General features: G+C 52.1%; 1 protein-coding gene across 10 annotated transcripts in view; it reads right to left on the bottom strand.

Moving 5' to 3' along the window:
• Nucleotides 1–1,448: 1,448 nt before the first annotated feature.
• LOC147621218 (calcineurin B-like protein 3) overlaps nt 1,449–12,125 on the bottom strand; it is a 134,671-nt gene continuing 123,994 nt past the window's right edge. For 9 of the 10 annotated variants that reach the window (XR_015269778.1, XM_086823933.1, XM_086823932.1 and 6 more), the window contains 3 exons: nt 2,873–2,953; nt 2,495–2,607; nt 1,449–2,284 (listed from right to left, as the gene is read on the bottom strand). Coding sequence is in view for 9 of the 10 variants with exons in the window: in XM_086823933.1 (XP_086680059.1) it covers nt 2,227–2,284; nt 2,495–2,607; nt 2,873–2,953 (252 nt within the window). In the remaining variant the exon portion in view is untranslated. Of the gene's footprint in view, nt 2,285–2,494; nt 2,608–2,872; nt 2,966–12,125 lie in introns of all 10 variants that reach the window. The other variant, XM_086823935.1, reaches the window with a different exon arrangement.

Below are 12,125 nucleotides of genomic sequence, written 5' to 3'. Positions count from 1 at the left end.
ATCATTTTGGAAATGACTTAAGAGCATATTATGCAATTTTTTATGTATGGAGAGGCATTATGTTCTTATGGACAGATTTGGAGCCATGTACATCAAGAACATTATATGTTGCATATGGCCTACATAGTCATGCAAGTTACATTCCATTTCATGAGATGAATTTTCATGGTTTCGAGGACGAAACCAATGGGAAGCGATGGTTTACAACAAAGTTACTAATTCCATGTAACTAATGGTATGTGCCAAGAGCCATGGACAAGTGTAAATGGGACATTATTAAGTGCAACATAGGAGTGGCCAAGTATATAAGCCCATCAATATGATCATTTACTAATTTTTGGATTATACAATCTCTTGAAGCTAATAGCTCACGATTTCATGGTGGTATGCCTACTCATGTGCATTCCATGCAATGAATGCTAGGATGTGTGCACTCCATCCACATTGAGTGCTTACCGTTCTTGCATAATGCTAATATGCAAAGCAAGCCCTAATCCTAAGGTTATTGCTACCAAACTAGAGATGACTTAAACCCATACTGAAACTATAGTCATCCCATTTTGCGCCTATTTTCCTCTCTTTGGCATTTCTTAGAGAGCAATTTACTCTTCTTATGTTTTGCAAACGTTAGGGACCAGTTCAACAAGGAAGGTGTGAAGATTTGTCCTAACCAGGGTACTATGGATCAAATATCATCAATTAGAAAGGATGCTTGCATTGTTCTATTATAATGGCGATGAGGTCTCATGTAATCATATGCCAACCATAATGACAATGAGACCTCAAAAATCATTGCAATGAAATTCCCTAGAATTCAAGCATGGGTTTTTATCTTTTGCTATAAGAATCTTTTCATGGATTAGGATGTTTCTATATGTACTACTTACAGAGGCTCTTGGATTTAGTCTATCTGTAATTTTACAATGTATGTTGTGTGGGACACGTCACATATTCTCTAAATTTACAATGTATGGCATTCACTTTGGAATATTACAATGCATAACCGTTTTTGCAAAAGCCTCAATACATCTCAAAAGCAAAGCTATTGTAACGTTTTGAAGCTATTTCAGTGATATTAAAAAACACAATTTTGCTAGGCTTTTGTTTTTTAACCATGTAATGATGTATACAAAACAAGCACCCCTGAGTAACTAAATGGATTTTTGAGTCCATTTGAGATTTTTGAAATAACTTACAAAACAACCTTTTTTTTTAGATACAGCTCCCACCACCTCAATGTGTTTGAATCTTAAACCATTTTCTGGTTGAAGCCACTTGAAATCAATCTTTTAAGCCCTTCTTTTGGATGAGGCCACCTTTGTAGCTCAATCTCATGACTTGTTTACTTTGAAGACTTGCTTAACATCACCTACTACTTTATTTCTCTAATAAGAACATTTTTTAAAAACCAGAAAGAAACAACTCTAAACATGGAAAGACTAATCAGCTCGCTTCTCAACCAGACCAACTGCATTAACCAAGAAGTGGCATTGACAAAGTTTGAAGATGGCTTCCCTTTGCCATGACGAACTCGGTCTGATTTCGTGAGAATCCTAAATGCTTTCATACATATGGACAGATCTTCACAGAATGGTAGCATTGAATACATATGTGAGACTGTCTTTTAGCCTAGTAGCAAAGGAGTACCCTTGTTGGCTTTTTTTAAAAAGAAAACCCCATGACCTCGAGTTGGACCAAAATTTGACTTGCAAAGAGCATCTTGAACTTTGCAATGGAAAGTGCTAACAAATACAAAAGGCCTCGTACAAGCTCAATTGGATCAGCTGCAAATTGAAAAACTGCCTGTGGCTGCAGCTTGGGCAATGAGATGAGATGCATGCCCAGTACAAGGGATGGGCTTTTTTGAGCCCAAAGGAAAAAGAGTTTGGAATTTCCAAACGCAAAGCATGGCCATATCCGAGATGAGCATAAATCATCTTTCTTCAGTGTTGGTGGTGCAATTGATAAAGATAGTTTACTATTTGCCATTCAGACAAGGCTGCAGCTAAACGCAGCTGTTCCAACAGCTTAAACACCAGGAAAACCAAAGAATCTTAGATAATCAGATGCTTGCAGTTCCTGTCAATCCTGCCATTATTTCAGAAAAGGCTACAACTGAGCTCCCATCCTGTTACAACTGTTCCAATGGCCAAAACATGAAGAACGCTTTTTTAAATGCCACATATAATGAGATGTTTCCCTTCTTGAACTGTATGTTGTAAGGATTCAGCTCTCCTCAACTTGAGAATGAAAAACAAAGCTAGGGAAACAGGTCGTGATATCCCTGCACCATTACAAGAAACTGATTGTTAGAAACAGAGTTAAGAAAACAATTTTGTGCTTCAAAAAGCATGTGATTTGAGACAGATTCATGAGAAAAATGTCCAGGGGCATCAAATGTGGATCTACATGCACGCAAACACACACACACACCTAGAGCTCTAACAACGTGTGCACGCACACAACACCATCCTAGAGCTATGACAATTCTTACTGCAAGTACTGAAGTGTCATATTTTTTAGAAGTGAAGGCTGCTGTAGAACCAGACTTCTCCACTCTTCTCTGTCGATCTTCCCATCTTTCTTGAGGTCAGCCTCTTCAAAAGTCTGTATGTGAAATCCCATATAGTTAAACTGCTTACAAGGTAACAACCAAGGCTTTACTAGATGAAAAGCACATTTACTAAATGAAACAGAAATGTAAATTGGGCTTAGAAACACAGGCGGTGTGGCTGTTTTTCATTGGTTCCTGCAAGAATTCTGGGGGATAACTCTCAACCATTTAATACTATACATAACAGAATAATGCCATCAGCCCAGTTAATCAACCCAATTCAAATATACTCAACCTTGCAAGGAGGATGCATCATACCTTGTCCAGAATAATCTCAATGACATCATCAGCTAGGTCCATTCCAGATTCCGCAAGTGTGGTCAAAACCATGTATTTTACCTGCATGTCCAACTGGCCAGTGATGAGAGATTTTCAAAAACTCCAGCATGCGAGAGGTCTCAACAAAACAAGTATACGATACGAAAACTTGTTTACAGTCTAGGACCTCCACTTTCCATCGAACATAAGATGAACTCTATGTGTAGCAGGAAGAGCCCTTTTACAGGCGTCTCACCAGCAGGAATTAGGATCTGGATAAAACCTCTTATAGTTTTGGCATTAAACATCCCTGATGAGTCTACCTTCATAGGTCAACTAGAATGGTGGTGCACTCTCAAAAATCTGTAAGCCTGCTTAAAATTTCTCTCAATAGGTCTCAGTATGCGACATTGGGTGTGATGCAAGGATGCTGGGCCAGACTTTTTAATTCCTTTTGTTTGGGGAAGCTTGGCCAGTCCTGCCTCATCAGTGAGCATGCATGTGTGTAATAGCTTTTTGATTCCTTTTCCCTATCCTGCACCCCACAAACATGTGCTTGTCTGCTCATAGAGACCACAGGCACAAAAAGTCAGCAGGGAAATGCATAAAAAACAGCCAGCAGGGAAATGCCCATACCTTTAGATGACAATCTCTACTTGACATCTAGCTACTTTACGGTAGATGTTCTTGTAATGCGTAAAAATACCTTCTCCTTTAAGATACAAGCTGCCTTACATTACTCCCAATGCTGTCAAAACCAAACTCACGAAGACCCACGGCTAGCAACCTTTCAATAGACAAGTTGGAAGTATAGTCATAGTAAACACAAGATTTCAGTTTTATATCTTAAGAAAAGATGCCAGTCATCGTTATGTGTGCCTGTTTACAGCTCCTCCTATAGTTTCCTCAACTTTTGCAATCTTTACCCATTTGCCACCAAATGAGTACGCTATCAAAAACCTTGAGAGCTGGACAGCCCCCGTGACCAAGCACTCATCAGTCACAACTAACATGAAATGGACAGGTAGAACTGAAATATCAATCGACTATACTCTTAGAAATGAAATGTCAAATGCACTAAAGCACACAAATAGATCAAAGACACTAGTGTAAATTTGAAATAATCAATGACACGCACAAACAAGTATGAAAATAAGTCACGACTTCGCCTGCGAGCTCCGCCCCCCCCCCCCCCCCCCCCCCCCCCCCCCCGCTGCTTCTCGCCGTCGCGCCCCCCTCTCCCCCCCCGCCAGTCCCCCGCATTCTCCTCCGTCCTCTCCCCCGCCTCCTTCATTGCGCCCTTCCTCGCCTTTTCTCCCCCGCCTTCTGCCTCGCTTCCTCCCCCGCCATCGCTCCCCCGCTTCCTTCCTCGTTACCTCCCCCGCCTTCTTCCCCCCCCGCCTTATCCTCCTCCGCCTCCTTCCACGCTGGCTCTCCCGCCATCCCCCCCCCCGCTTGCTTCCTTCCCCCGACTTCTCTTCCCCTGCCTCTCTACCCCCCTCGCCTTCGTCTCCTCCGCCTCTCTTCTCTCCCCCGCCACCTCTCCCCCCTCCGCCTTCTCCTCTGCTGCGCGTTTTTTGTTTTTTTTGTTTTTTTTGTTTTTTTGTTTTTTGTTTTTTTGTTTTTTTGTTTTTTTTGTTTTTTGTTTTTTGTTTTTTGTTTTTTGTTTTTTTTTTCTCCGCCTTCTCCCTCTCCTCCCCTTCCGTCTCGCCCCTCCCCCCACCGCTAGCTCCCCCCCCCCCCCCCCCCCCCCCGCTATCCTTAGCCCTCCGCCTCTCCTTTTCCTCGCAGGGCTGTGTCCCTCCCGTTGGTGACCCCGGTTTCTGGCCTTTTCCCTCTAGAGGACTCCATGGAAGCCGCTCCGACTACCCCTGCCGATTCCGGTCTCCATCTGGAGTTCACAGCTGAAGATCTTCAGTTGTTTGTTTCCACAGTATCCGCTCTTGAGGCCTCCTCCTTGGTCTGCAAGATAGTGGGTAGCCGTCCGATGCGGAGAGAGCTTCGCAACCTTCTGCAAGGTAGCCTTGTTGGCGTGCCCGCCAAGATCGTCAGCGTAGATTTTTTGGGACGTGGCTACTACCAGGTGGATTTCGAGTCCCCCCAGGCAGCTCAGATAGTGCTGGCTCGGAGCCCGCTCATCCCGGGCGTTCCTGGCGCGATGGACTCATGGTTTCGACCCCGCTTCTGACCCGCTAAAGCAGGCGCGACAGATTTCCCCGTCACTATCTGCTTTCCTGGACTCCGTAGGGAGTACTTGCCCCTCTTGTCATCCATTGGCAAGGCGTTCGGGCAGGTGGTGGAGACACCTCAGACAGCGGCTTCAGTGATTGCTTGGGCAGCAGGACTCCCGGCCATTCGTGTTGTGGTTCCGTCACCGGAGTCCCTCCCGAAGACGATCCTCCTCCCTTGTCTTTCTGGAGGACATCTGATACAGCGCGTGGAGTATTCGGGCCTCCCCGGCCAGTGTTACACATGTCGGGAGATGGGCCATCTCGCACGCGCCTGTCCCCGCAAGGGGGTTCATCCTTCACGCTATGCCGCCTCTGGACCCCCTGCAGGAGACCCGAGTGGTGGCCATCCACCTCAGAGACCGGACATCCCTGGCTCGCCACAGCAGGCGCCATCATCTGACGAGCAGGCCCCGGCGGAGGATGCCGCGCAGACCCAGGAGGCTGGCGGATGGCAGGAGGTTCGCCGGCGGAAACGCCCGGCCTGCAGGGACCGTCGCAGACGCCAGCAGGTAGCACAGGCTGGCTGACAGGCGACCCCGGTTGGCGTACAGGCACCTACCCGCACTTATGCTCCAGTCAGGGATAGGCGGCCAGCAGGTCCCACCCCGATGGACGAGGATTCAGACTCAGTGCCCGTTGAGGCCGCTGGTTGAGCCTCCCACGTGGAGACCCCGCTCCCGCCTCCCCCCGCGGGGGGCCCCGCCCCCTCCTTGGAGCAGATTCCTGAGGATCCCGAGCCGCACTCTGCGACCCCCGGCTCCCCTTCCCCTCACCCGGAGAGCACTCCTTCCATCCCCCCTCTCCCCCCCCAGCCCCCCCCTCCCGCCTCCCCCCGGCGGCCCCCCCTGACACCTATCCTCTGGCAGCTGCCTCTCCATCCTCTCCTCGCTCTCCCCCCTCCTCGCCGCGAGCCCCCATCCCTCCCTCGGCCTCTCCAGGATACTTCGCCAGACCACCCACTGCCCCGGGGCAGCGCAGCTGGGTAGGCCAGAGTTCAGTCCAGCGGCTGTTCCACCGCCACTCTGGGCCGGTGGAGATGGCGATCCCAGCTTCGCCCGCCACAGAGTTCTCTCCAGCCTCCCCTGGGGAGGCCCCCGCGAGTGATGGGGCTACCAGTGGATTACGGTTTTTTCAGGTGCCTCCAGCTGGATGCTGGCCCATTCGAGACACTGGTCGCGCCCTTGCGAGTTTGTGTGGTGTGCCATCCCTCTCGTTCTCCTTCATCAGTGGTGAGCAGCATGGTGGCCTTCTCCTTTCCTCTCAGTGTTGCCCCAGACACAGCATGGGATTGCAACTCTGTAGAGGAAGTTTTGCGTGATCAGATACTGGAGTTTTCTCACCACTTCAGTGACTTGGGGCTCACGAACCTATTGCAGACCCGATTACACTCAGCCCGCATGAGCTTGTTTGGTATAGGAGATTGGCGGGCGGCTCCGGTCCACACCTCAGTTGAGGCGGTGCTACTGATTCTCCTCCATGCCGCCCCGAGGGTGCAGCCGACCTTTAGATACATATATGCAGAGGATTGGTCTCACGCCTATGCCCTGGACAGGGCGAAGGCGGAGTGGGGCTGGACACAGAGACAGGTCACCCTCTTTTTGGAGAGACTCCGCACCCGGACAGACAGTGACTATTCTCTCTCCAAGCCAGCGCCCAAGACTCACAGAGTGGAGGGCAGATCATCCGAGCCGGCTGAGAGGGGTGAGCCAGTGGCGGCTGCTTCACTTGCCATAGCTCATCCATGAGGATCCTCTCATGGAACATCCAGGGTCTCGGTGGACATCGCTGCTACATTGGTCGGGGCAGACTTCGCCAGGAGATCCAGAGGGCTCTCGTTGGAGGACCCATAGATATCCTTTTCATCCAGGAGCACCACCTTTCTGCCGGGCGTACCCGCACCTGCGGGAAGATCTTGCCAGGCAGGAGTCACACTTCTTGGTCACCGGCATATGGCTCCCAGGGGAACCAGGGTGGAGTATGCATCTCAATCAGCGAGCAGCTTCTATCCGAGGTTGCGGACTCTGGCACTCTGGTCCAGGGTCGAGCGCAGTGGATCATCCTTCGGGTTGGGGAAGACCGCATTGGCTTCCTCAACTTCTACGCCCCTAATGGGGCGACCGGGAGAGCCGAGTTCTGGAGCACCATTAGGCAGTCCCTCCCCTTGGCAGACCACTGGTGCCTAGGAGGGGATTGCAACATGCTGGAGGATGCAGAGGACAGGATGGGGGGCAGCCAGGAGACCATTCATGGGCCGGAGCTCGCTGCCTGGGAGGAACTAGTGCTGCAGGTGAGAGGCCAGGATCCGTGGACTCTCCCGGAGTTTGGCAGGTTGCAGGGGAGTCTATCTTTTTCGCGCTCGGATAGACGGGCCACAGGAGTTAACCTTTCCCGCATTGACAGGTTTTACATTGATGAGTGGGCTTGTGATAGAGGTGGCACTGTGGGCATACTTGCAGGCTCCTCGTTTTCAGACCACTTTCCAGTGCTTCTCCAGATCGAGGACCCTACGAGAGGAGAGCGGGGCCAGAGCGTCCGGATTCCAGATTGTCTCATAGAGGAGCCCGAGATTGCGATCCGAGTTGAGCAGGTCTGGCAGGAGCTGCAGTTCAGGAGAGGAACGGCAGCCAGCGATCTAGCCAGTGGCTTGCAGGAGATCAGTCGGATGCTCAGACAGGCTGCCTTGGACCGTCTGGAGGCCTTCAGAGAGCAGGAGAGGAGCCTACGGAGGAGTCTAGCATCCCTCCAGAGACTCCAGGAGAGGGATCCTACGAGCCCTTGGATCTCAGAGCAGATGGAGTCAGCTCGCACTGAGATCAGATCCATCGAGGAGAAGAGGGTGGAGTTCCGATTCCATGCTCGGGCTTCTTTTTGGACACAGGTTGGAGACAGAGTGACTCGAGATTTCTTTGAGGCGACAGGGCCTCGCTTCAGACGAGAGGGTCTCAGGCGTCTTCGGCAGGCTGATGGCCAGGTTGTGGTGGATCCCCCCAGGGTTCGGGCGATAGCCACAGATCTTTACAGGGATCTTCTCTCTGCTGAGCCAGCAGATGACAGGGTGAGCGAGGCTCGGGAGGCAGTCTGGAGCTTCACGAGACCGGTTGTGCCGGCCCATTTGCAGCACTCCCTTCTCTCCCCCTTCTCGGATACGGAACTGGAGGAGGCTCTTCACGCATTACCTCGGGGCAAATGCCCAGGAGAGGACGGTCTCTCAGTGGCTTTCTTCCAGAGGTATTGGGGCCTATTACATAGGGGCTTCAGATTGGCATTCCAGGAGATTATGGAGTCGGGAGTCATGCCGGACAACATGGCAGAGGGGTTGATTCACTTGATCCCCAAAGAGGGAGGAGACAGACTGGAGATTAGACAGTGGAGACCGATCACCTTGCTAGGCACGGCCTACAAGGTCCTAGCTAAGGCGATCAGCAGGCGGCTTCAGCCTCACCTTCCGGACATCATCCACTCCACGCAGACAGGCTTCATCCAGGATAGGAGCATTCTGGATAACATTTTCTCTTTCTGGGAGGCTACGGCTTTGGCTAGATTTCGGCAGGAGGATCTGGCAGTGCTCCTTCTCGACTTCGAGAAGGCATATGATCGGGTGGACTGGGCCTTCTTGGAAGGCACTATGGAGAGGATGGGCTTCCCCCCTCAGTGGATCCATGGGGTCTCTGCACTCTACTCATCGGCTCATAGCCAGGTGCTGATACAGGGCGTGCGCGGAGAGAGGTTCCAGCTCTCGCGCCCGGTGCGGCAGGGGTGCCCCTTGGCGCCCTTTCTTTTTCTTTTTGTGGCGGAGGCCATGAGCACTTTTTTGACGGCACAGGATACAGGTTTGCGGGGCCTCCAGCTTCCCATCCGCACCTCGGAGGAGCTCCTAGACTCGGAGTTTGCGGATGACACTGCTGTCTATCTTCAGGGAGGTGAGGAGAACCTCCGCCGCTTCGCCTCAGCCATGGACATGTTTTGCAGAGCTTCGGGTGCTTTGATCAACTGGCACAAGTCGTGTGGGTTGTGGGTCAGTTCTATGCCCCCCCCGACTTGGAGGCCAGTTGATGGTTTTCAGTGGCTGCCCCCCGGCACTACAGTGCGTTATTTGGGATGCTACGTGGGCATTGACATATCTCCGGAGCAGCAGTTAGCCCCCCTTCTTCTGAGCATTCGGAAGAAGCTTCTGTATTGGAGTACCGCTCGTTTATCTTTGGCTGGCCGAGTAGTTGTGGCCAACCAAGTTCTGCTTGCTACCATGTGGTACATCACTTCTTGCTGGGCCTTCTCGCGGGCGTGCATTGGCCAGATGCAGAGGCTCATCAGGAACTTTCTTTGGTCCGGTGGCGACGGGCGGCCCGCCAGGGCCAAGGTGGCATGGGCTGTGATCACTCAGCCGAGGAAGAGAGGCGGCCTGGGCATTGTTGATCCTATTTGCCAAAGCCGAGCTTTACTTGGCAAGTTGGTAGTTCGTGGCCTCCTGCCAGGCGCAGAGCCGTGGAAGGAGTTTCTTGTTTCCAGGATGCTCAGCCGCACTCCTTCTCTTAGCGGCCCCTAGACCCCCAGCATCACGTGGATCTTTACAGAGCAGCGATCCAGAGGAGTAGGCCTTGGCTTTGAGGAGCGTTTTGCAGCTAGCCTTCTGAGGGCCTGGGCGCATCTGAGGCCGTCACTCTTCCAGACTCCCCCCGGCACCGATGAGGAGCGCCTGAGGCAGCCATTGATCTGGAACCCCTTGATTCGACTTCCCAGCGGCCATATGGTTGGATCGCGGCCCCACGTGTCGTGGGGCCCGTTGAGCTCCGGCCCAGCCCAGTCCCTAGACGACTGGATATGTTTTCAGCAGCTGCCTCTAGAGGCTTAGGAGAGGAGACTCAGTGGGATGAGGGGCAGAGAGTCGATGAGACAGGACATTGAGGCGGCCATTCCCCGGGAGTGGCGGACCCCAGTACAGGACCCTCCACCTCCACAGTGGATGGGTGTCTTTACTCGGCATGAGATCCTTCTAGCGGTCTGCGGCACAGCGGAGAGTCTCGCCCCACTCACTTTCGAGGTGGGAGAGGGTGGCCAGCTTCAAAGGACACGACTGGATTTGGATGGGCTCCAGGGTTGTATTCTTCAGAGGGTGCGGGTGGTCGGCTTTCATCAGAGACAGTGGCATGTAGACCCCTCACCGGCCTCGATAGGGGAGGACTATTCTTGGAGATTATGGGCTTGGGACAGCAGGCCTCTTATTCGCCTTCAGTGGGATCCAGGTGAGTGGTTTTGGCGAGATCCCTACTCGGCCTCCACCAGCCCAGGCATCCCCTTTTTTCAGTACACAGCGAGGCTGGGGCGGCGGATTCAGAGGCACAGGATAGCGAGCACCCCGGCGGCGGCCGAGCATTGGCGGCGACAGGGGCTCTCCCCTGCCTTTCTTAGGGACTTCTGGCAGCGCCTTTGGGCCAGCTTCCGGCCCCGGAAGGTGACGCTCTTTCTCTGGCTCACAGCGCATAGAGGACTGGCTGTGGGGGCTTGGCTAGCTTTTGGCAGACACCCAGCGTCCTGCCCTCGGTGGGGCCGTGCACAGGAGTCGCAGCGGCACTGCTTATGGGATTGCCCACAGGCACAGCAGGTCTGGCAGCGCGCTCTCAGGATGGTTTTTGCAGGCTCACCAGGTGAGATGCTGGTGACGTGGGGTGCGGTGGCTTGGGCCACGGACAGCGGCCCGGCCCTTGGATATGAGGACGTCCCTGGCAGTGCGACCATCCAGGTCTCTGACAGGGCGATGGCGGTGGTTCCGACGCCAGACTTCTCTTCGGCAGCCCCTCAGGAGGGGGTCGGGCATAGATGGGAGATGATCAGCAGCATGACGGCTTGGCACATATGGAGAGCCCGATGCAGGGAGGCCATTGACCGCCAGGCGACTCCACCGGCGGAGGTCATACAGGCCCTCTGGGTGGACATCATTCACACCTTGAGAGGACACTGGGGGAAACTCCAGGGCGACTCGGACCGCATGAGAGGGCGCCGCAAGGCTTTCCTCCGCACGTGCAGCCTGGCCCTTTCCTCACCGCGAGGGGCGAGGATGTCACTTGGCACTATAGGCCTCCAGTTTGGCTTTTCTCACCTCCCACATGTACTACTAGGTAGCCCCCCCCAGAGAGCGGCCAGCCACGGGGGTGGAGCTCAGGTGTTCACTGTGTTTTTATCCCTCCTTGCGAGGTGAGCTTTGTAGCCTTATGGCGTTTTCTCATTAACTAATAGAAGGATCGTTTTTCCGGAAAAAAAAAAAGTATGAAAATAAGTCATCAATGTCAAGACCAAGTACAAGCTGAAATACAAATAGATCCTTGTGCATTATGAGTCCATTGAAAAGGAAAATTGAGGGAGCAAGGAAATTGGGAGAAGTTGAGGGGTAGGAACAAGGGTGTGAGAAACATGAATAGGGGTTTGATGAGTTGGTATCAAGCAAAGATGGCACATGCACAAGATACAAAGTGAAAATCAATCAATTAACAAGTTTGTTTTTTTAAAAGTACGGGTATGGAAAGCATGGTAGCGGTATGGTATGTATTGAAAGTACGGGTATGGAAAGCATGGTAGCGGTATGGTATGTATTGAAAGTACTGAATGGATGAGTTCGAGTACATAATGCAGCTATGCTCCGGCCCCACCTCACCGGAGAGGAGTTACCTCAGACTAGGCCTCCGCATTCCAGCATGCCCGATGCCCCCGGCCCCCTATTACATGCCCTGAGGTTGATCGTGGTAACGCACAACAAGCCTTCTTTAAACCTTTACTTTGGTGAGATCTTTAGCATCCATTCACTGAGAGAGAGAGAGAGAGAGAGAGAGAGAGAGAGAAGAAGAAGAGAAAGTAGACGACACAATATTGGGTCCCAAAGACCCCCTCAAAGCAGAGCCCCCCACCCCCCCCCCTCCCCCCCGCGCGTTACATGCAAGAGTATTTGTTTATATTACTTCTTTGGAGAATTGCCATACAATGCTTTAGAACAAGATCTAAGACTGCCCAACACAAGGATGAGGAAGACCGTA

The sequence above is a fragment of the Cibotium barometz genome, chromosome 30 (genome assembly GCF_041138505.1).
Source record: "Cibotium barometz isolate CiBa-2024 chromosome 30, ASM4113850v1, whole genome shotgun sequence".
Lineage (NCBI taxonomy): Eukaryota > Viridiplantae > Streptophyta > Polypodiopsida > Cyatheales > Cibotiaceae > Cibotium > Cibotium barometz.
Note: the sequence above shows the minus strand (reverse complement) of the source record. Positions and strands in the feature narration are given on the sequence as shown.